Source organism: Limanda limanda, chromosome 3, assembly GCF_963576545.1.
Source record: "Limanda limanda chromosome 3, fLimLim1.1, whole genome shotgun sequence".
Taxonomy (NCBI): Eukaryota; Metazoa; Chordata; class Actinopteri; order Pleuronectiformes; family Pleuronectidae; genus Limanda; species Limanda limanda.
In genome coordinates, this window is record NC_083638.1 from 27,082,988 (window position 1) to 27,106,038 (window position 23,051).

At 40.4% G+C, this 23,051-nt stretch overlaps 1 protein-coding gene across 1 annotated transcript; it reads left to right on the forward strand.

Annotated features, from left to right (window-relative positions):
• The first annotated feature begins 7,423 nt into the window (after positions 1-7,423).
• sv2ba (synaptic vesicle glycoprotein 2Ba) lies at positions 7,424-22,684 on the forward strand. Its single transcript, XM_061068392.1, has 12 exons — positions 7,424-7,901; positions 12,425-12,605; positions 15,140-15,291; positions 15,823-15,956; positions 16,471-16,560; positions 20,427-20,540; positions 20,670-20,758; positions 20,967-21,131; positions 21,238-21,371; positions 21,628-21,828; positions 22,040-22,199; positions 22,501-22,684. The coding sequence occupies exons 1-12, from the start codon at positions 7,424-7,426 to the stop codon at positions 22,682-22,684; spliced, it is 2,082 nt and encodes a 693-aa protein (XP_060924375.1).
• Positions 22,685-23,051: the final 367 nt, after the last annotated feature.

The following is a 23,051-nucleotide window of genomic DNA, read 5'->3' on the forward strand; positions in this document are numbered from 1 at the left end:
TGCATGAGACGTTTCTGTGATGCAGAGGCTCGCCATCGCAGGGATTGTGGGAGCCGGCATCGTAATCCCAGTGTGTTTGCCAGAGGACTGAGCTGTGCAGATGAAGGGCAGAGACGTTGGGGAGTTGGCAGCCACAACTCTAACTTTCCCCTCACAGGAGAACTGACACCAACACGATCTCCTAAAGATGTGATTATTTACATTGACAGGATGAAGGACTGTTGGGGCTAAATACTGGATTATATGGCTGGACAGGTCTAAGAATGTCATGATGGCATAATGATGCACTGCAGCTTGCGATTGGTGGAGAGCGTGCGTGGATGGATGGGTAAAGGGCGTGATGGGCGGGGCTTTGAGGAGGGGTTAAATTGAGACTGGTGAAGACAGAGAGTATGGGGGCTAAATTTAGCCAATGGCTCTGCTGGGGTGGAGCTAATCCTCTTTGCACTCGAATTATCAGGCCTTCGGATTAGAGAGCTTTGCCTCTACGCAAGACATCTACTCTCTATAATGATGTCCCATAGCAGGACATACCATGTCTCCAGGTGGGGGTGTGTCACTGCTGCAGTGAATAAAGAACTTGTTCAGTGGCACGTAGACATTCACTTTTTATAATGTAGTGTATGTATGGTGTCAGAGCCATTTTGAAGTTTTGTCCATCTACTGACAGTAGTATATTACCCACAATGCAACATATAAAAACACCATTATAATTGTTTTTGTAATATTATAATAAAATAAAGGCTGTGTGATTTGCTGGTACCCGGTCCAGGGTGTACCGCTCTACCATCCTCAAAGGATAAATGATAACAATAATGGTAAATGGATCTGTATTTTAGAGCTGCTTTACTAGTCTTTATGACCAGTAAAAGTATGTAGCAGCACTTATCATTAGATCCAACCAACATCAAAGTTTATACATGTTCACAGATTCTCCCTCATTTCACATCAATGCATATTAAAGTTTCACTATCAAATATTTACGCTACAAACAATTGTCTGCATGAAAACATATATCAAAGAAGTAATTACAGTACAGTTTTGCCATTCACACACATTCATAGAGTATATGAGCAGCACTTCCTGTAGCACCCATCACTCACACACTGACACAGCCGTCAGGAGCAACTCTGGGTTCAGCATCTTCCCCGAGGACACTGTGTGGAATGGGGGAGATGACGATTGAACCGTGATTATAGCAAGACCCGCTCTACCTCCACAGCTGCTCATGGATGGATGATAATAATAATTACTGCAATTACCACAGTGACATGTGTTTTCATGCATACAATTAGTGAAATTGAACACACATTAATGTAAAACGAGGGGGAATCCGTAAATATGTATAAACATCTAGTTTAATAATTAACAGTTTCATATATGTTTTACTAATAACCAGGTACATCCCGTAGAGTGTACGAGGTTGCAAGATGATTACTGTGATATGAAGAGTACTCTTGGGTAGTAAGATATCTATATTTAGTGCTTTTGATTAAGTCAATCAACAGAAAATGTATAATATGACTTATTTTTGTTGAGAAAATGTCAAATAATTCCCACTTTAAGTTTATCGCTCATATGAGAGTAAATTCAATATCCATCCATTATCTGTATTATTCATTTCTTTGAGGGCTGTGGGGGAAGCTGGAGCCTCTCTCACCTGATATTGAGATGGAGAACGCCCTAGGCAGGTCACAGAGGTATCACAGGGACTAAATGAAATATCATCTTGGCATTTGAAAGTTTTCATGATATCACAACTAATGATCAAAGCATTCAAGTTCAACACTTGAATATTATTATTCATATTATATAATGTAGTATAATTTAGGAAAAGGCTCTCATCAATCCATCAGATCCTCCAAACATAACTGCTGTTCCCTCTGTGGCGTCAGGCCTTCCTTCCCTCTGATTCTGTATATTTTCTTGATATAAACCACAGGGATGAGATATGGTGCTGGAGAGTTATGATTATCCATCTCCAGCAGGTGCCACTTAAACTCGTCCATAATCATGTCTGTGCTCACCCACACCCCTTCCTGCTCTGAGGGAGAAAGAATGAGCCCTTTCTGCTGATGCTTGTGAGGAGTGACTCAGGATGGATGAGCAGCCACTGTAGAAAGTCAGTGTCTCATTTATTGACACTTTGACAGCTACTTTCTGTTTATGGGACAGCAGGGCTCATCTTGGCTGGTGTTACTACAGGGAACCTTTAGTCGACTACTTTGAAGTTCACACCACTAGGTGTAGGTTTTAGGTGTTTGAATCGAATCTAAAAAATGTACACTCATGGAGATCTTTTCCGACCATTGAGGGCCAATGAAGGCCCAGGTTTAAGTTTCCATGATGGCAAGCGTCTGCCCCTCTGAAGTGTCAGAATCCTGCTGTCGTGGAAGCAGACAATGACCTTTGACCTCTCTGTAAAGGACCCGTTTTAGAGATCAAGAGTATCACAAAAAATCCTGTACAGTATCGCACAGTTTGCACTCAGTATCAGTGGAGCCTGTTGCTATTTAAACCTTTTGGACTGTACCATTGGCTCCCAGATGTGGGGGCGGGGATAACTTCCGGGGAGTTTCCTGTGGAGATGAGTCCTGGGGAGGGAGGCGTGTGTGGTGTGGGGGGGTTGGGTCGGGAAGTTGAATCCTAATCCCTCAGGCTTGGCTGCAGGACGGCCTTAGGATAAACTGACATGTCGGCTTTGGACATGTAAAAATATTATTTGGACCTTGACATTTATAAATTTATGCCTGTTTGTTAATTTTTTTCAGTAGATACTTTCATAACAGGGGAATGCCAACTCTGGTAAGATATTATTTATTATTTTAATGATTGCTACACTGTGCTATTCAGCTCAGCTAGTGCTATTTAGCTTGTGCAGAAGAGACAGATAATTTACACTACGATGCTATCATTTGCTTTCAATTTAACTTTTTGCAACAGCATCCACATGTTGCAACAGTTGCTTTTCAGCCATCAATATTATCGTGAATAGAAATCCATAAAGAAGTCCCATTCCATAAATAAATTCATATATGGTCTACCTTAAGTCACCCTGCTGCTCTTTGTAAAAATCTCTGTAGATATTTTCAGGTAGAATCTTTCATTGCATGAAAGATGAATCTAAACTCTCTGTTATTAGGATCTATTCAATGTAGCATTTTTCTATGGTAACACATGTGAGACACCAAAATATGTGACATATCTAACAAGGCCCAGGATGGAAACCCTTGCTCCATAACTATTGGCAGTATTGTATGCAGAATCTAATTATTAATAAATGCATTTGATAGTTTAGCAGACAGGATGTCCTCAGAAATAATGAAAGACTGTTTTTTGACCTCTTGAGGTCACAGAGGAGCTGAGATTAAAACTCATTGCTGTGATGGCTAAGTTTCAAATGAACTGCATATAAAATACCTGATGATGCTATGAGAGGCTGTTGATCAGTAGGATGATAGTGGTGCAAACTAATAGAGGGTGTCAGGCTTTTTTCTACCTGGGCAAGCAATATTCATAAGGATATGGGGTCATTCATTTACTGTATATGCTGATGAAATAATGTTAAGCTCATTAAAAAAAAAAAATTCATCTCTACATCTCCCAAAATACTGTTGGTGCAAGCATTGTGTTATCGCTCCACAAAAACATGATCAAGTAAATCAGTTTTAGGATTCAGGTCAAACACCTTTATTATAGCTGCATAATAGCATAGAGTACGTGCCATAGGTCCAAGGTTTCACAGATTAAAGTGGAATTTAAAGTAAATTGAGTCAAGTATAAAATATACAAAAGCATCGAGATGATAAAATGCATACAGAAAGAATGTATATCTACATACAAATGTTGTCATGAGTCCCGACTATGCCAAAGCATATGCAGTATAGTTGATAAATATTTATCACAATGTATAAACTTCACAAATTTTCCAAATCTGCAATAGTTACAGATATTCTGCCTTGACAGCACACATCAGCAGAAGTCTGTGTACTGGGTAATTTGAATAACTGTGTGTGTGTGTGTTGTGTGCGTGTTGGTGTGTGTGTGTGTGTGTAGTCTAGGTATTACTTGTGGGGTCCTAAATCTGTTTACACAGTTCGATTAAGGGGACTTAAAGTTGCAGGGTGTCAAATTTAGTGACATCTAGTGGTGACGATGCATGTTGCAGCTGAATACCCCTCCCCCCACCCTCCCATTCCAAACATGAAAGAGAACCTGGGCTAACCTTTAGTTGTCATAAAAACTTAAAAGATGTTTGGTTTGTCCTGTGTCCTTTGTCGGGCTACCTTAAAAAACATGGCGGCCTCTGTAGAGCGGACCTGGGCCAGTTGTATTCAATATAAAGGGCTCATTCTAGGGTACAGAAAACAACAATTTGTACAATTTAGCTGAAACACACTAGTGAAAATTTCTGCCAATAGATCCCTTTCATCTAAATCTTACACACTGGACCCTTAAGGTTTTATGGTTTAAGGTAAGGGTAATTGTTAGGGTTAAGTTTAGGTTAGGGTTCAGGTTAGGCAAGTAGTAGTCAGGAGTACGGTTAGTTAATGGAAGACCGAAGACACGGAGACACGACTGTGTGTCTGTGTGTGTCTGTCTGGTGTGTAGTGCATAATCACATTAATATGTGAGTCCCTAGTGTGAGTGCCTGGTTAGGTTGCTCTATGCAGAATAAGCCACAGGAACTGATGGAGCGAAGACGACAGAGTTTGGCTCAGTCGAACTAATAAATGATGTGAACAGGAAAAAGGTCAGTGGCGAGATTGAAACAGCATTCTGTAAATTACAGAGCGACCTCTCTGCTTCCTGTTAAACCTCAGGCACACATTGATTTTCATGATTCAAAGGAGCTCTTTGACTTTTGAACACGAGGACACTCTCAGCGGGAGGCAGATCCTGACCTATTCAAACTCTGCACAGGCATAAATACTGATTTGACATCTGAATTAGTGTGAGTGTGTGTGTGTGTGTTAGGTGTAACTGGGATCAATTTGATACATTCATAAATTGTTACGCAGAGCGGGAGAGTGACAGAGGGGAGAAGCATGAGTGCAGGCAGTCTCACTGTTATGTAAGTGGCAGCTGTGAGAGTAAAGGAGCTGCAGCAGGATGATGAAAGCATCACGGCTTCCCTCAACCACACTCAGCATCCATCCTCTCACTTTCTTTCCTGAATCATTCATGTATTATTCACGTTACTGAAGGAAACAACAAATGGAGGAGGGGGGAAAAATCCCATCCCATCATGGCACTGCAATGCCTCTCATTACCCCCGGCAACAAAACAGAACTACGAATATATTTTATCTCTGACGAGGGGATTTCAATTTGAAAAGAGATGGGACTACATTTTAGTGCTTCAATCTAGACTCAATAATCCACTGCTGCTGTCAGCCACCCCTGTGTGTTCCGTGATGAAACAATAATGTGAGGCAACAAGGGCAAAATGAAAAAAAAAAAAAATCTTAATCTGGATTAAATTACAGTGTTCGTCATCCTGGCTCCAAACCAGAACAGACCTGCCCAAACCAAACCAACCAGTGTCGGCTAATAAAATTGTCAGACTGTGTCTGTCTTGTCATAAGTAGCTTCACAATACAATTTTGAAATCTGATGCAAAATACAGCGAGTCTGGAAAAAAATCGGTGGCTTTGGAAAAGTAATGTTTAAATAGGCCTATTATTATGTAACATGAGTGCGTGTCAGGCAAAATGTTGAAAGTCTGGAGCAGTGATGTCATACTCAGGGGAGTATAAACCAGTTCTGCTCCTGTATGGTTGTAATTTAAAACTTTAAAGACTCCATTTCCCACAATCCCTATGGATAGAGAGATAGATAGATATACTATATACTACTACTATTGCTACTTCTTCTACCGCCACTAATACTACTACTTCTAATAATAATTGCAATATATCGTAAATAAACACACAGGAGTAATACAAAATAAATAGATAAGACCAAATGTTGAAATAGTATTTGGAGACACAAACATCTCTCAATACATCATATGTGACACAAGAATAATTCAATAGTACAACCAAGGTCAAAATTTGATTAGGCGGCTAAGACAACTAAAAGTACCTCATGTGAGCATGAGTGACTAAAAGTAAAACCAGAGGTTAAAAACTGACTGATGAAAGATAGATGTTATGCAATATATCACAGTTACAGTTAAATATATAACTCATAAGGAATAAATAGTGAAGTTTAAAGCCTGCATTCTTAAACTATAAAGAGCATACGTTCACTTTGAATGTATACTGTCTGTGTGCCCTTGAACAAGGTGCAGATTTGCTCTACCTCCAAGTGTGAATGTATAACAACTGAGAGGAAGAAACAACTAAACACCCCCCTCACAGTTGTACTGAACGCTGGCATGAAGGTTAAATGAAGGTTTGCTCTATCAAACTGTTGTGTGCTGTATTTAGCATTCAGCTCTGCAGCTTGGTGGACACGAAAAAACATTTCTACAATGAACAACCATTTGTTATCTCTGTATTACAGAGGATCCAGCTTCAGGCCAACAGTTGCTCGATTTTGTAGGAATATTCACTTCACTGTTAAATTCCATGAAATTGTGTCAGTAACGTATATGTCAACCAGAGAGAGTATGCAGCTTTGTGTGTCATTGTGTTCCCATTGGTGTTTTCCTGGCCTTTGGTCACCGTAAAAATCAAGACAAATCTGAACGTGTCATCGCCGTGGCAGTGGCTGTGTGATGGATCAAAATGGCGTCAGAGCATTTGAGCGGGGGAGACGATGAGATTATCTGGTTGTGTGGAAGGACAAGCAGCCTGCGGGGGGAGAGTGGGAGGCCTGAGCTGCTCCCTCCTGCCTCAGAGCACTTCATTTCTGACTGGAATCATTTGCAGGCCTAAAGTGCTTTACAAATAGCAATAAATTACATAAAATAGGATAAATTGGTAGAAAATGGACCTAAAGCGAAATAACAGATCAAAAGAGCCAGGAAAAAACAATCAATGTCAATATTGGGAATGAAGTCAAAACAATTAAGATGATAATAACGACACAACATTGTTCTTTTGTTGTTGTGTGTTTTATTGATACATTGTCTTGTTTTTCTGGGACTGAATGTTGCTCTATCAATACTAATATCTCTGCTTTACAACGTTGTTCATCTTTGCTCTTATGCTGACAGAAAGTTTATTGTGTTTTAGGTTCAACATGCAGCGCTGTGCACATCAAGGAAGATAATTCAACTCAGCTGCTGAGGCCTTATACCTGAGACCCAGACTCTTACAGAAAACCTGTAGCTCCCTTCAGACACCTGGAACACTGAGAGCAACTTACGGCTCCCAGGGAGGATTATGCCATTATAGCTGACGACTTGAGCTTCTTCACCATACCACGGCTACACGGCAAAATCAGTCCTGCTCCCCTGAAACGCGGCAGAAACCATGGATGACCCCTATCACAACAACGTGAACCAGCAGGTGACCCAGGGCGGAGAGTACACCTACACCCAGGATGAAAGCGGTCAGGAAGGCTACCCCTACCAAGCGGACTACCCTCCACAGGAGGAGGATGCTCGTAGTGATGACACCGAAGGAGCAGACGACAACGAGCAGATGTACGAGGGGGAGTACCAGGGCGTCCCCCACCCCGACGAGATCAAGGAGGCGCGGCGGGCAGCTCGGGTGGAGGCCAGGAGGAAAGCCCGTCTGGCAGCCCAGCAGGAAGATGAGGAGGATAACCTGGCAGAGCAGTACGAGACCATCATGGAGGACTGCGGCCACGGGCGTTTCCAATGGATGCTGTTCTTCGTGCTGGGCCTGGCGCTGATGGCCGACGGAGTGGACGGCTTCGTGGTGGGCTTCGTCCTGCCCAGTGCCGAGAAGGACATGTGCATATCCAACGCCGACAAAGGACTGCTGGGTAAGTGACAGAAAAGGGAGGGAGGTTGAGAAATTGAGGTCTTTGGTTAAGTAGAGGTCTCCCCGGAGAAAACCTTCCTAGTACTTCATACCAATATGAAATAAGAATAATTTATAGAGTTTAGTTTTTGTGAAATCATTTTCAAGATTACTCTGAGGGGGGCTGCCAGCTGAGGCATGATGAGAAATTTGGTCATTAACCAAAGTAGTGAATAAATGAAAACTGACTTGACCAGATGATGGTGCTGGAGATGCTGTGGTTGATGTTCTGATCGACAGAGGCAGATCCAGGGGGCGGTCTAGGGGGGACTGTCCTGTCAGTAGTCTTAAAAAGAATCTTACTAGCAATACTAACAATAAATTGACATCAACATTTTGTTAAGAAGTTAAGTTTTCGTTCAAGTACACAATGTGCTTGATCAAGGAACAACTTTTAAAAGATATTCTATGATGTACTGCTTTGGTGAAAGCTATAGAGCTAACAGTGAACAAGGAATCACTTAAATGTGCATCTAACTGAATTAGGAGTTTTAATTGGCCCCTCTGTGTAAATAGTGGCACGTTTATGGCCCCCGATTCAGAAAAATTCTAGATCCAACATTACTGATTGACTCACATGCAACCAGCACGGCTGAAAACTGATTCAGTGCACACATTTCTCCAAGACAGATATACAACCTCTTGGAAAGCCAGCTAATTGCAATCATCTGTCAGAGACTTCCCATCTCTTCTGCCTCCAAGAGAAGAGAAAATCATCAGTGAAATAATCTGCTGTTGTTCTTGGTCGGAACAGAATCCTGCATATGTTTGGCTCTTGATGCCAAATGGTTGCAGATCAGTTTCCAGCAGAAATAACCCCCAGTCACTGGGATAAATTAGGGTAGAAAAAGGCTTTGATCTGTCTGGGAAAGAAAAAACAAAGAACATTGGCTCGGGTTGGGAAATAAAACAATATCAATAATTATTGCAATATATTTTTGGATCAATAGCAACCCGGCAGAGGTTCAATATGTCTCAATATAATGCTTATAGGTTGTGTAAGCACAGTGAGAAGGTAAAACATATCACTACAACCACAACCTTCACTTAGAAACAAAAATCTGTCTCTAAACTTAAAAGAAATAATAATGTTAGATTTATTGTGATAATTATCTCAATATATTTTTTGGCCACATCGTCCAGCTCTCACATTAACCACTAGCACTGTGACACAATAGAGTATTGCTGAGCCAATAGATTAGTTTCACTGTCTAGATAAAGAAGTAAAAACCTGCTTATATTCTGTTTGATCATATTTTTACTTAAAGGGGAGATTGTATAAGCTACCTGTTCGTTTCACCTGCTCCATATGTAACACAAAAGTGAACACGCCAAAAAAATTGTGCAAAACATAAACACAACCTAAGGGCAAATGTTCCTTGAAAACATCTGCTCCTCACTTTCTTTACAGACATCTAAACTGCAAATTAAAGCCTCTCACCTTATTTCCCCGGCCTCGTGTGTAGCCAGGCGATGTGGCAGATTGCACATCCCTCATTTCATCTTAACAACGGGCTCCTGGGATGAAGCATTGCGAGAGATTGATGAGGAACCTGGTGGTGATTGTATTCAGTGTGTGCTCCCAGGCTAATATGGAGCATGTTGCAGCAGTCAGTGAGCCTGGCGGCCTGCGGTGCCCGGTGCAGAGCTGTCAGAGGCACTTCAGGCCTCTGACAGCCGCTGGTAGCAGGAGGAAGGCCTGGCGAAAATGAAATCACAGCGTCTGTTTGTGCAGAGCGGGAGGGGAGCACAGATCATTGGCTGAGAATATGAAGTCGATCTGCAGAATGGCGCTGTTTGATTCGTGCACATGTTTGGTTCACCAGACACACGGGAGCAGAAAAGTGTTTAATCTTAACCTGACTCTTGGAGAGCAGATAGACTTCTAAACATTTTGTTAAAAGAGGAAGGCAGCTGGTGCTCTTACCTTGTTTCATCTTCAGAATGGAAATACAAGAGGCTTGTAGTGGCAGACAATGAGTGGTAGAATACAAATAAGAGAACAACGTGTCAGGTTGTTACACTCAGGCTTGATCTGTTTGCACAGATTTAACCAACAACTATTTCAAGGATATTGCTTGTGTTTTATTCCTATTTATCAACATGTTCAATGCAGCTAATACATTTGTCATGGTTGACATGTCCAGGTCAACCATGTATTTTTCATTTTGATAGAATTTAACATTTTCTGGGACCTCTTTGTTGTCTGTTTAACAACAGTTACATCAACATTCATACAAATAATCAATTCTATTTAAACATTTAACTCCAGCTAGATTGTTGTTACTCTTGCATGACAAGTAGGCAAAATCAAAGCCTCACTTCTGGAAACAAGGTGTGTAAAGGCTTTGCCAAGTTCCTTGTAACTAGGCTATTAGCTAGTTTCAATTAACTAGATCAGATTGTTCCACTACATTTTGAATTTGGCAGTTCTTTGGTGAACATCACTGCCAAAGCTTTCTAAATGTAGGGCTGATTTTATTTTGCTCTTACATGGAGAAAGGTATCCTGCTTTTAATGTTTCAAATATCTTATTGTAAGGTGACTGTCATCATTGAAACTCACTGTCAAAACATTTTATTAATTTCAGAAACAGAATGTCATATAAATGTTATGTAAAAGATTCCAGGTTTGCATCATTATTAATCAATTTTTTGATTTGTATGAAATAAGAGCTGATTAGAATCCATTGGTTTCCCTCATTATTCTTCAGTCTTAACAATGAGCATATTTAGCAGCTAAACCTTGACTGTGTTCAGGTCAGTTTAACCTATACCTATAACAATACATATTAACCTTTATGTTAGAACCTTACTGTGCAATGCAACCTGTTTTAATTTGTTGATGTGCAGAATTTCCACTAATTGAGCACATTCAATAAAACTAGGCTAAGACTGAACTCACTATCAGCTGGTACAGGACAATTGTAATTCTAACAACTCTCAATCACTGGCTGACGATAAAATCAATTATTTTGTTATAGCTTTACATTGATATCATTGTGGAAAAAAGCTGCCTGATGTCCATTGTTTAGTATTATTATTACACAGTTAATTAAATAAAGAAATGTAGAAGAGCTTAATCTCCTGAAGCAGGGGAGTAATTGACTTTTACACAAAAATGTTATTTCTATTCACTGAAAAGCTGAAGCTCTGTTTTAATCATGTTGCTACACAGGGTTAGCATTTATTTTGTCACAGCTTTCTTTATATATGGTAAATTCAAGGCCTGCATTTATTTGCACTTGTTTAAAGTCAATTAATCGTCTCTTCATTTATATGTGGTACATGAATTAAGTGTTTTCACTTAATTAGAAAAAAGGTTCTTTCCCCTGAGGGGATTCATTGACTTCACCGTGCTCAAGGACACTTCAGCAGGCAGAATGAAGCGTGTTGCTGCAGGGCCAAATCCTGCGCCTCCCTGGACCTTGTGGCTCTTAGCACACTTTCTAATCACAAGGCCATCCTGTCAACTTGTCCATGCACATTTCTGAGACGCGCACGTTGCCCTTAGCAACAACTAGGCCAAGATATCAGGTGACATGTTAGCCTCGACTCTTTGTCTCCTCTGGGACCCTGAGCAGTCACTTGTAGAGTGAGTTAGGGATGTGCAGCTTGGCGTGTGGAGCGCCAGGGCATTGGGATAGACTAGTAATCCATGGGGAAGGTGCACACTATGGCTCCACGTGCCGTTAAGCTGCTTAATCCCTCTGTAATTAGGGATGTGTGTAGTAAAAACACTAGAGGAGGCAGGAGGTACGGACCGACAGGTTTAAACTGCACAACCAGAGGTTCCCGGAGGTTGTCAGTTTCATTCCGGACACCAGGGGAGGGTGAGAGACTATAGCTCTCCCCAGAGATATACAAAGAAAGCACACACTCTTTGTATCACCTCAGTGCAGTAATGGGCAGCACAGTTGGTCACTCTTATGGGCTGTTGCCGCTCGACAACAAGAAGTGGCAGAAAACATCTGGAGGTAGAAATGAAGAAGAATGTGAGGTAAACACTAACAGCAAAGACAACAGGAGAAACTCATTGTTTGGCTGTGAGTGGTGGTTGGGTATTAAAATATTCAGAAATATTCATCAGGGAACACAATGTTGCTCAAATGCATCACAGGGAATTGCAACAGGAAGTGTGGTGTCTTCTTTCCTCCTGTGTTCATAATAAGGTAAAGGGAGCCCCCTTGTGGACAACAGGAGCTTTGTCCTTTTTCTTTTTTAAACAATAGCTAATATCAGTGATGTTTGCTGTGTATTTATATCCATTTCAATATGCAATAATAATAATAATAATAATAACACAAATTTCATAAAATAATACAACATCATTTAAATGGCGAAGTGTTGAGCCTACATTATTTGTTTCAGTGAAACCAAGTGTGCATTATGAGAATAAAACACAGAACTGGATTATACTGTAAGTGTACTGTGTCAAATGCCTCCAAGTGTGTTACTGTTTGTGTGTGTCTGTGTGTGTTTACAGGTCTGCTGGTGTATGTGGCCATGATGGTTGGGGCGCTGGTGTGGGGGGGACTGAGTGATAAGATGGGCAGGAGGAAGTGTCTGATCTACGTGCTCACCATCGACCTGGTCTTCTCCTTCCTGTCCTGCTTCGCTCAGAGCTACGGCTTCTTCCTCTTCTTCAGGTTCTGCTCAGGCTTCGGGTAAAAACACAGTTTTTTACATTTGTGTTCACGTTTCCATTTCCAGTAGCCAGTTTAAACCCAGGTCTTTTCCATGAATCCTGTAAATCCTTCTAGGGGAAATAAGTCACACTGTAAACATTTTTGGGGGCTAGAATATCCTTTTGTTTGTGTTGTGATATTTGCTCCAAAATAAGATAGTGTGATGATGGTAAATGGTCTGCGTTTATATAGAGCTGTTCTAGTCTTGATGACCACTCAGAGGGCTTTATACTTTTCTTTTTGCCAGTCACCCATTTACACATTCACACATTCATGCAGTGCATGTATGTGCAGCACACAGAATAGGGACTGGGGTCGAACCATTGCCCCTCTGGTTAGTGAACAACCCGCTCTATCTTTTGACCCTGAGTGACAGGATGGGTAACACCTCATTAAAGTTGCAGTTCTTTAGGAACATGAATGTAGACAGTTAAACCCACCACTCAGCTCACTACAGCTTTTTCTCATTAATATAACATACATACACATACATTTCTTTATGTACATGACACATCTACTCCAACCAAATTAGGTTAATTATTACTTCACATGAAGGGTTACAGCCTCTACCTGAGAACCATGATATAAACCAGTCACGTTGCTTCGTGCTCCATCACACGCTGGCTCTGTTAGTTAAATATATGGTTATTTACTTATTCTTTTTCCCATCCTACTAAAACACAAGCTCATTATTTGTGTCTCATTGCCCTCCCCCCCTGGGATAAGGTCTGACAGCAGCCTCTGCTATTATGCTGCCAAAATAATGCTGATCCATCAGCTCAATCCACACGAGAAAATGCAGAGAAGTGTTGTTCTGCCTGGTTTGTTGTCGTGTTGTGTTTGTGCAGAAGAGATGCACGACGATTACACACAACAAAGGACGTGTTTCTTTCGTGCAGCTTTCAAACATGCTGTCATGTGCCACATGTTGGAACACACCACTGCACAGTCACTTACTGTCAAATGTAGTAATACCAACCCAAGGACACGTTGACTGTGTGCTGCACAGCAGGAGCAATCTGCTTGTTCACCGTAACAGAGCATTTCTTTATGATACTAATTAAAACAAGACAACACTCATCTGATGAGCTTGTTTTTTATGTGAGTTTTATAGCTGTGTTCCTGCTGTCGCCAGCACCTTGGGGTGAAACCTTTGCTGTGTGCACACTTGCTTCTGCAGCTCTCAAAGACACATTTCTTTTGATAATGACTGCAGACTGAGAGTACCCAGACCTGCAATATTGATGTTTGAGCTTTTTGCTTGGCCACATATAAAAAACACAAGGTCACCAAAATGAAATGTTCAGCTGTTGCTGATTCACAGTGATAATGATCCTCATGTTACTTGTTAATGCTCACATCTGCAAAATAGTGTTTAAATGGCCTCACAAAACACAAGGGGCTGTCAGACTGAACACTGCTGTTTGAGAAGATCATCATAATAATAAGAGAGATCTGTGGATCTGAGTGCCACTGATCATCCTGATGTTAAACATGTTTCACATATAGATATCAAATTCAATATCTATTCTCATAGAAGATTCACACAAAGGACGCAGCACTGAAACAAAGGGGGAAGTATAGCTTTGGATCGAAAAAGTGATGCTGTAGCTCCTGGCCAACAGCAGCATTGAGCCCTGCACTGTCTGCAGGCTCCAGCCATTAAATCCTCAATCTCTTAAGAACAATTAATAAATACATTTTCTCATTTTTCACCAGACTCTCAAACTAATTTTCAAGCGAAGTGAATCTTTGCATTATATCACAAAATGCATTTTATCATTATCATAAGTTTTACATTAGTTTTTCTATCTCCAGTATGAATCAGTATATTAGATTTATTCCCTAGATATCTGAGTGCTCACATGAGGCTTTAACTGTTGTTACATTTCAAAATAGACCCGACAATAAAGTAAATCTCTCACCAGAGCACGACACCACTTTTTAGCCATGAAGACATTTTTATGAATAATCAGCAAATTATTTACCATGTCAGTCACACCTGATACTTTTTCTTTCATCTTTGCTATCATGCAAATATTGAAACGCGCTGTCAAGCTGTTGAAACACTTAAAACACAGAAATACTAAATATTTTCTTTACAGTGTCTATGTTTCTCCACATTCTGACTTCAAAGCACATGAACTCACTTAAATTAGAACAACAACTTCACAACTGAGGAATTTGGACCTTCTGAGGAACATTAATGCACAATAATGCAGATTTATGCACCTCCACAATGAATTATATTCAAGACGAAATATCAGAGACAGCGAAACCTGGATTAAATAAAGCTAAATTATCTGCATGTCGAGTTACGCTAGCAGTGGTGAGTGAAACAAATCTGATCCTTGATCCTTGTCGTAATGACTAAAATAAAAGATTGTCAAAACATTCAAATCAAATGACGGTAAAGAGCTCAAATACCAGAGATCATAGTGAAAGCTTTTCAGAATACAAAGGATGATTTACATATATGAAAAGTCTCAGACATCCTGTGATTCCTCCTCCAGAATTGGCGGCTCCATCCCGATCGTGTACACCTACTTCACTGAGTTCCTGCAGATGGATAAACGTGGAGAACATCTGAGCTGGCTCTGCATGTTCTGGATGCTGGGAGGCCTGTACGCCTCCTTCACTGCCTGGGGAATTATCCCTCACTATGGTAACACACACACACACACACACACAAACACACACACACACAAAACGTGTGCAGAATATTGAGGAACATGAAGGCACCCAGACGTTCAAATACACTGAACATAAACTGGGAAGACGGAGATAATGTAATGTTTATTTGACTTTTAATTAAATTCAAATAACTGCGGGAGCTCCCTGAAATGTCAGACTTCTTCCTTCAGTCTGCACGAACAACAGGATGCAGCTAAATTAAATTTCCTCAGCTCCGCTCTGTGCCTGCTAATACACCTCATCTTAAGAAGTTATCTCTGCAATTACTGGCTGTTTATGAATAATTCATATTAAAACAAATGAACGTCTTGGACCAGAAAAATCATTTTATGGAGCTGACACAGACCCACGGTTGCTCGTGTGTTAACTGTCAACTTTTTAAACAATTTAATCACTCAGATACAAATGACTCATGGAAAAAGAGATAAACTGGTGCATCAAAGAAGTTTTCTACATAAAATATAACAAAGATGCTATTTGTGCTTTAACTTTTGGTTTTCAGGTTGGGGCTTTGCCATCGGTACCGAGATCCAGATGCACAGCTGGAGACTGTTCATCCTGGTGTGTCTCCTGCCTGTGCTCGCTGCCCTCGTGGGAGTGGTCTTCATGCCGGAGAGCCCACGGTTCCTCCTGGAGGTTAGACACTGGACCATCTCAGATTGATATAAGAGCTGCATCCTAATATTCGTGATGTGAGGGCACAGTATTAAACATCAGGCTGATATTGGTTAAAACATGTTGAGTCATCAGCCACCAGAGCAACATACCACTGCTGTGCAAAGGTAGCGAAGGGCTGCTAAGACAACACCAGAACACCACCCACCCCTGTTACTCATCCAGGACATTGTCGGAGCTGTGACAACATGTGGTATTGTGTTTGTATGTTACTGCTCCGACATGTTCATATCACACACCCCCAAATTATCACACCTCGCTCATTTCTGATAAGCGGCCGACCTCATGAGAACCCCTGGCTACACGGTATGTGGGAAAGCTAGAGTCGTCAAACACAAAGCGATGCTTAAAATAGTTATTCTTATAAATAGTAAATAACATAATTTCTACTAAACATATATAAAACCCTGGTGATGTAGACATTCATCATTAATAGAAAGGTTTGTGTGTGATTGTTCTGTCTGTTTGTTTTCAGAATGCCCGTCATGATGAGGCCTGGATGATCCTGAGACGAGTTCACGACACCAACTGGAAGGCCAAGGGAGAGCCAGAGAGAGTTTTCACTGTAAGGCTCTGTGGATATACTGTATATATGCGCGACTCATCAAAGCAGGAAATGCTATGAATACGTTTTATTCACCCAAATCAGGGAGCACTCATCATAAATGAAAAACGGCAAGTGCTGGAAATATATTTAATCTCAAATAAACAGGCTTACACTCAGTAGGCTGGAAGGCTAAAAAACCCAGGTGATAGAAAAACTGTAACTAAAAACAGAACTAGAGTAGCTGGACTGAACCAAACTGAATAGACAAGGACAAGAGCTGTTTTCAGACAGTCGTCTGCAGGAAGTCAGGAGAATTGGCTCCTGACCCATTCTCTTTCACACATGCACGATGCAGCAGGAGATTCTCCACTCAGACACATTCACAACACAGAAATCTGTGGAGCCTTCAGTCGAGGTGCAGTGCAGCACGCAGAGGCACGATGTAATGTTTACATTTTGCGGCAGAGAACCACTCGCTTGTGGTGAATTCTGCAGAGAATCTCCTACCTGGTTCTCCTATCTGCTCCTACAGCTTTTATGCTTACTTTATTCTAGGAGGCCAGGCGGAGAAAGTCTGCAGAAACTCCAGAGGCGCACATTTGCATTCACACATCCAACCCATTGAGAGAACTCAGTGCATGTCTGAAAGCAGCTGAAGGGAAACACAGAAACTTTACAGACAAGGGAGGCAACACAGGTGAAAGACATTTGGACAGGTTCAGACGGTCTCAAGTTCAAACAAATAACCAAACACAAATCACAAGTCCTGAAATCCAAACACAAGGAAAACAAGGAAGAAGTCCATAACAAGAGAAAACCTTTCAAAAAGTTCAGAGGAGGGGCAGAACCAGGACACCAAAGTGTGATTAATAACAGTGATGGTGGCTGGTGCTGTGCATGCTGCCTCACTTTCGCACTGTAAATGTCAGTCATTACAGATGTGTTTCTCCCGCTGGGACAACTGCTATGAAAAAATAAGAGGTACCTGAAAAAGGTTGAAGCATTTCAAAATCAAAGTTTGACAAACTGTATGTCTGTGCCCTTAATGCAGTACAGTAGTTTAATTTCTCATATAACAAATGTCCCAAAGAACCCACTGCACTGTTCTACATAATGTGTGTGTATATGGTATTCATCTAACCCAGCAGTAAAAGCTGCTTCATTTATCAGGCAAAATGAGCGGATTGGAGGTTGCTCAATGTTAGGAGACTGCTAAACTTAGTTAAGCATCCCAATCATGTATATTAGTAGAATTAAAGTTTAAGTTAACTGACAAACATAGAATAACTATGGAAGCCCATTTCCGCCACTGTGATGAAAAAAAAAAAAATTGGTATCTCATTATTATGAGATACTATCTCATAATTATGACTTAGCATCTCATTATTATGAGATAGTATCTCATTATTATGACTTAGTATCTCATAATTATGACTTAGCATCTCATAATTATGACTTAGTATCTCATTATTATGAGATAGTATCTCATAATTATGACTTAGCATCTCATTATTATGAGATAGTATCTCATAATTATGACTTAACATCTCATTATTATGAGATAGCATCTCATTATTATGAGATACTATCTCATAATTATGACTTAGCATCTCATAATTATGACTTAGCATCTCATTATTATGAGATACTATCTCATAATTATGACTTAGCATCTCATTATTATAAGATAGTAACTCATAATTATGACTTAGCATCTCATAATTATGACTTAACATCTCATTATTATGAGATAGTATCTCAAAATTATGACTTAGCTTCTCATTATTATGAGATAGTATCTCATTATTATGACATAATATCTCATAATTATGACTTAGCATCTCATTATTATGAGATACTGACTGCAGGGTCTGTCATGCGAGTCTGCGTGTGTGTGTGTGTGTGTGTGTGTGTGTGTGTGTGTGTGTGTGTGTATGCTTGTCTCTATTCCTCTTCACTAAAACTGATAATCACATGTATTTTTTAGTAATTATTCGATGATGACCGATCAAGACTTCGGATCGCTCCGTCACTTTAACGCTGACGGTCCTGTACTGTGCGCGTCACGTTACATCTCACGTTACGAAACACATGTTTAAACACCGTGTGCACGTAGTCCCCAGCTCCACACAACACGTGTTTCATGAACTCAAACAAACACAAAGTAAACATCAGTCCTGTACGTGTCCTAATAAGTTGTGATCGGTGCTGGTGTTTATTGTTAAAGTGTGAAGTGAGCGCGGGTCAGAGGGAAGTGAGGCGGAAGCAGACACAGACACACACAGGACGACCGGACTTTTAATGAGCGTCTGTTCTGATGCTGGAGCAGCGCTTGTTATAATTATTCAGCGGCAGCACATCGCTAAGACAATGAACGGAGCAGAAAACATGGATCGATCCTGTTATGTCTCTGTATCGATGCACAGTCGCCCACTTCCGCGAGTAAGGCTGCTGTCCCCGCACCCGCTCAGCCTCGGGTTCCCTGCTCTGTGGCGCCCCGCCCACAATCCGTATCTCATAATAATGACTTAGTATCTCATTATTATGAGATAGCATCTCATAATAATGACTTAGCATCTCATAATTATGACTTAGCATCTCATAATTATGAGATACTATCTCATAATAATGAGATACTATCTCATAATTATGACTTAGTGTCTGACTGTGGGCGGGTTGCAGCAGAGCAGGTGAGCAGTGGTAGAGAGGCTGGGAACTCAGTGAAGTCAAGTTAAGGTTTGAGTTAATGATAACTACGCCCGCCACTGTAACAGAAATACAACATTTGACTTGCATGACAGACCCTGCAGTCAGTATCTCATAATAATGAGATGGTAAGTCATAATTATGAGATATTATGTCATAATAATGAGATACTATCTCATAATAATGAGAAGCTAAGTCATAATTTTGAGATAATATCTCATAATAATGAGATGTTAAGTCATAATTATGAGATGCTAAGTCATAATTATGAGTTACTATCTTATAATAATGAGATGCTAAGTCATAATTATGAGATAGTATCTCATAATAATGAGATGCTAAGTCATAATTATGAGATGCTAAGTCATAATTATGAGATAGTATCTCATAATAATGAGATGCTATCTCATAATAATGAGATGTTAAGTCATAATTATGAGATACTATCTCATAATAATGAGATGCTAAGTCATAATTATGAGATACTATCTCATAATAATGAGATACTAAGTCATAATTATGAGATACTATCTCATAATAATGAGATACTAAGTCATAATTATGAGATGCTAAGTCATAATTATGAGATACTAAGTCATAATAATGAGATACTATCTCATAATAATGAGATGCTAAGTCATAATTATGAGATACTATCTCATAATAATGAGATAGTATCTCATAATAATGAGATGCTAAGTCATAATTATGAGATAGTATCTCATAATAATGAGATACCAATTTTTTTTTTTTTCATCACAGTGGCGGAAATGGGCTTCCATAAATAACTGTAAACGCAAAACACCAAATTTAAGAAATTTTTATAAATATCAGTTCAATGTTTCTTGTGAAAACAGCTTGCAATTTGCTGGAATGCTGGAAAAGAAAAGAAAAGGTTAATTTGTGTAATAATTAGCTTTTTCCATTATGTGATCCCTTTCAACAATAACAATAATAATATAAAATATATTTTTCCTTGTTTTATTCTGTTCAAATCTTTAAAAAATTTATATGTTCTGAATTTCTTTTGTTTCTACGTGTTTAAAAAATGAAAAAGCAAAAGCAAAACGCAAATGAGAAATTTCAAGAATATTTGTTTTCAATGCAATTTACTTTTATTTTTAATAATGAAGAGGAATGTTTTAACCATATGTTCCCACTTGTGTCTCTATGCGAAGGCGACAAACATTAAGACTCCACAGACACAAGATGACGAGTTCATCGAGATCCAGAGCGACACCGGCACAGCCTTCCAACGCTGGACCGTCAGACACATGACCATGCTGCAACAGGTCTGCAAATCATAAGTATCATTGGGATTGAACAGGAAGTTTGCAGCGGTTATCTCACCAAAAAAAAGTTCTAAGTTTCTACCACTTTGTGCAATGTAGAACTGACTTGTCTGTCTGTCACTCCTCCAGGTGATGTCCAACATCATGTCGTTATCAGCTCCAGAGCTCAGACTGCAAGGTCTCTTCCTGGTTATTGTCTGGTTCTGTTTGGCCTTCAGGTAAAAATATGCTATCTTAACCCACGCTGACATTTTGGCCTTCAAACCTTGTGGAATGTAATTCTCTCCATTTTCAGAATATAATGAACAGTTGAGATTACAAACCTCTCTAAAGCTAAGATAAACCAAGGCAAGGAAAGAGCTCACTGGTAGAATACTTCTTCTCTAATGCAGGTCTTGTGAAATGTCTTGTGTCTATATGCATTAGCTACCACGGACTGGGCGTTTGGTTCCCTGATATGATCAAGTACATGCAGTATGAAGAGTATGAGTCCAAGGTCCGAGTGTTCCACCGGGAACGGGTCGAACGCTTCCACTTCAACTTCTCTCTCGTCAACCAGATACACCGTGAGGGAGAGTACATCCATGACAAGTAGGTTCCCTCAGCACCCCCAACCCCCCCTTCAATATGTCACAATTTGTAGAGTCACCATTAGTTTCTGCTGCTGCTTTATGTCCTTTCTTTCTTTTTCCTTTAGGTTTGCAAACATTGAGATAAAGTCTGTGAAGTTTGAGGATTCTCTGTTTGAGAACTGCTACTTTGAGGATGTCAAGTCGACCAACACCTTCTTTGAGAACTGTACCTTCAAAAACACAGTATTCTACAACACAGGTAGTCTTCCTCACAGACTCAGTAATGAAGGGTTATAAAGTGTTTTAAGTGACACTGTTGGAACATTGAGGCCCAGAGCTAAAGAAACCACTCACTACTAAAATGTACTTAAAGGTTAGCACTGCACTAAAACAGTGAACTGCAAAGTATCTACAATTTGGCATGTGTTCATCCTCTAGCACTAAAATAAGTCTAATTGGAAATAAAAGTCAACTTTCGGTAAGCATCGCTTTCTTCTTTATTCTCTTCTCTCCAGACCTCTGGCAGGAAAAGTTCAAAGAATGTCAAATGGAGAACACCACCTTCCTCCACCCAAAGAAAGGCTGCCATCTGAACTTCATGGAAGAGAACGACATCGTCATCTACATGGTCAGCTTCCTGGGCAGTTTGGCTGTGTTGCCTGGCAACATCCTCTCAGCATTATTCATGGACAAGATAGGAAGGATCAGAATAATAGGTGAGGTCAGCACAAAGTGCCAATACAGTATGTAAGTACAGTAATGTAGGGTAGATAGAGTTTCTGCTGTAACTGCTTAAGGAATTAACATGTCTGTCTCTGTGTCTATCTGTGTGTGTGTGTGTGTGTGTGTGTGTGTGTGTGTGTGTGTGTGTGTGTGTGTGTGTGTTTTTGTGTGTGTGTTCGTGTGTGTGTGTGTGTGTGTTACTAGGTGGTTCTATGCTGGCATCGGCTGCCTGTACCTTCCTGCTGCTATTAAGTTTCAGTCAAGGAGCTGTGATATGTTGGCAGTGTCTCTTCTACGGAAGCAGTGTAGCAGCCTGGAACGGACTTGAGGTTATATCTGTGGAACTCTATCCAGCCGCTAAAAGGTACAGTCCAACCCTCTCACTCCATAATGTTCAAATCAACTCCACCCCTCAGCAAATTTTACTTCCAGTTTAGAATAGATTTTAAAGGAAACTATGGCAATATTTTGTATTGCCTACCAGCCACATAGCCTCATTGTGTCTAAGTGACTGTGGAAACTTTTGGTAGCTAACATTGGGGTGTTTGGAACAGGGTTTTAGCAAACATAGCTTTATTCAGTCTCATCTTAACTCTTAATTTATCTTAGAGGTGGCCATTTGAAACTATGCATCTAATCTTTGTCTCTTTCTTCTGACTTTACAGGGGGACAGCATTCGGTGTCCTGAATGGAATTGCTAAGTTTGCAGCCATTATTGCCAGCTTCATATTCGCAGCCTTCATCGGCGTTACCAAGATCGTCCCCATCTTCCTGGCCTTCGCCGCCCTCGTCTGCGGTGGCCTGGTGGCTCTCAAGTTGCCCGAAACCCGGGAGAAAATCCTCTCTTGAAAAGCCAAACTCCTGCAGCCTCCAGGCCCCAAACACAGTATAGCTATGGGGATAGCTTTGGTGGAAAAGAATCAGCTTTAACTGAAGTGAACAGACAAGTAATAAAGGCCACACTGTGCTTGCTGTGTTTATCAGTCTGTCATGGTTATACTGTATGAGTAAAATGTTGAAAAAAAACTGGTTTGGTTGCCTACACGGACCTGTGGTGGCTTCCTGACCCCTCGGTGAGCCCCTCAGGCTGCCCACCTTTTCTGACACATCTTACCAAACTAGTAATTGTCATTTATTTTTCATTATTTACTACCCGTCCCTCTGTGCACACACACACACACACACACATAAACACAATGTAGCGACTCTCGTATTG

What these genes read in the sequence shown, in the direction of transcription:
- sv2ba (XM_061068392.1), top strand. Translation starts at nt 7,424, where the DNA reads ATGGATGACCCCTATCACAACAACGTGAACCAGCAGGTGACCCAGGGC. An exon ending in ACATGACCATGCTGCAACAG is followed by an intron (nt 20,541 to 20,669) that starts GTCTGCAAATCA and finishes TCACTCCTCCAG; the next exon opens with GTGATGTCCAACATCATGTC. An exon ending in GGAGAGTACATCCATGACAA is followed by an intron (nt 21,132 to 21,237) that starts GTAGGTTCCCTC and finishes TTTTTCCTTTAG; the next exon opens with GTTTGCAAACATTGAGATAA.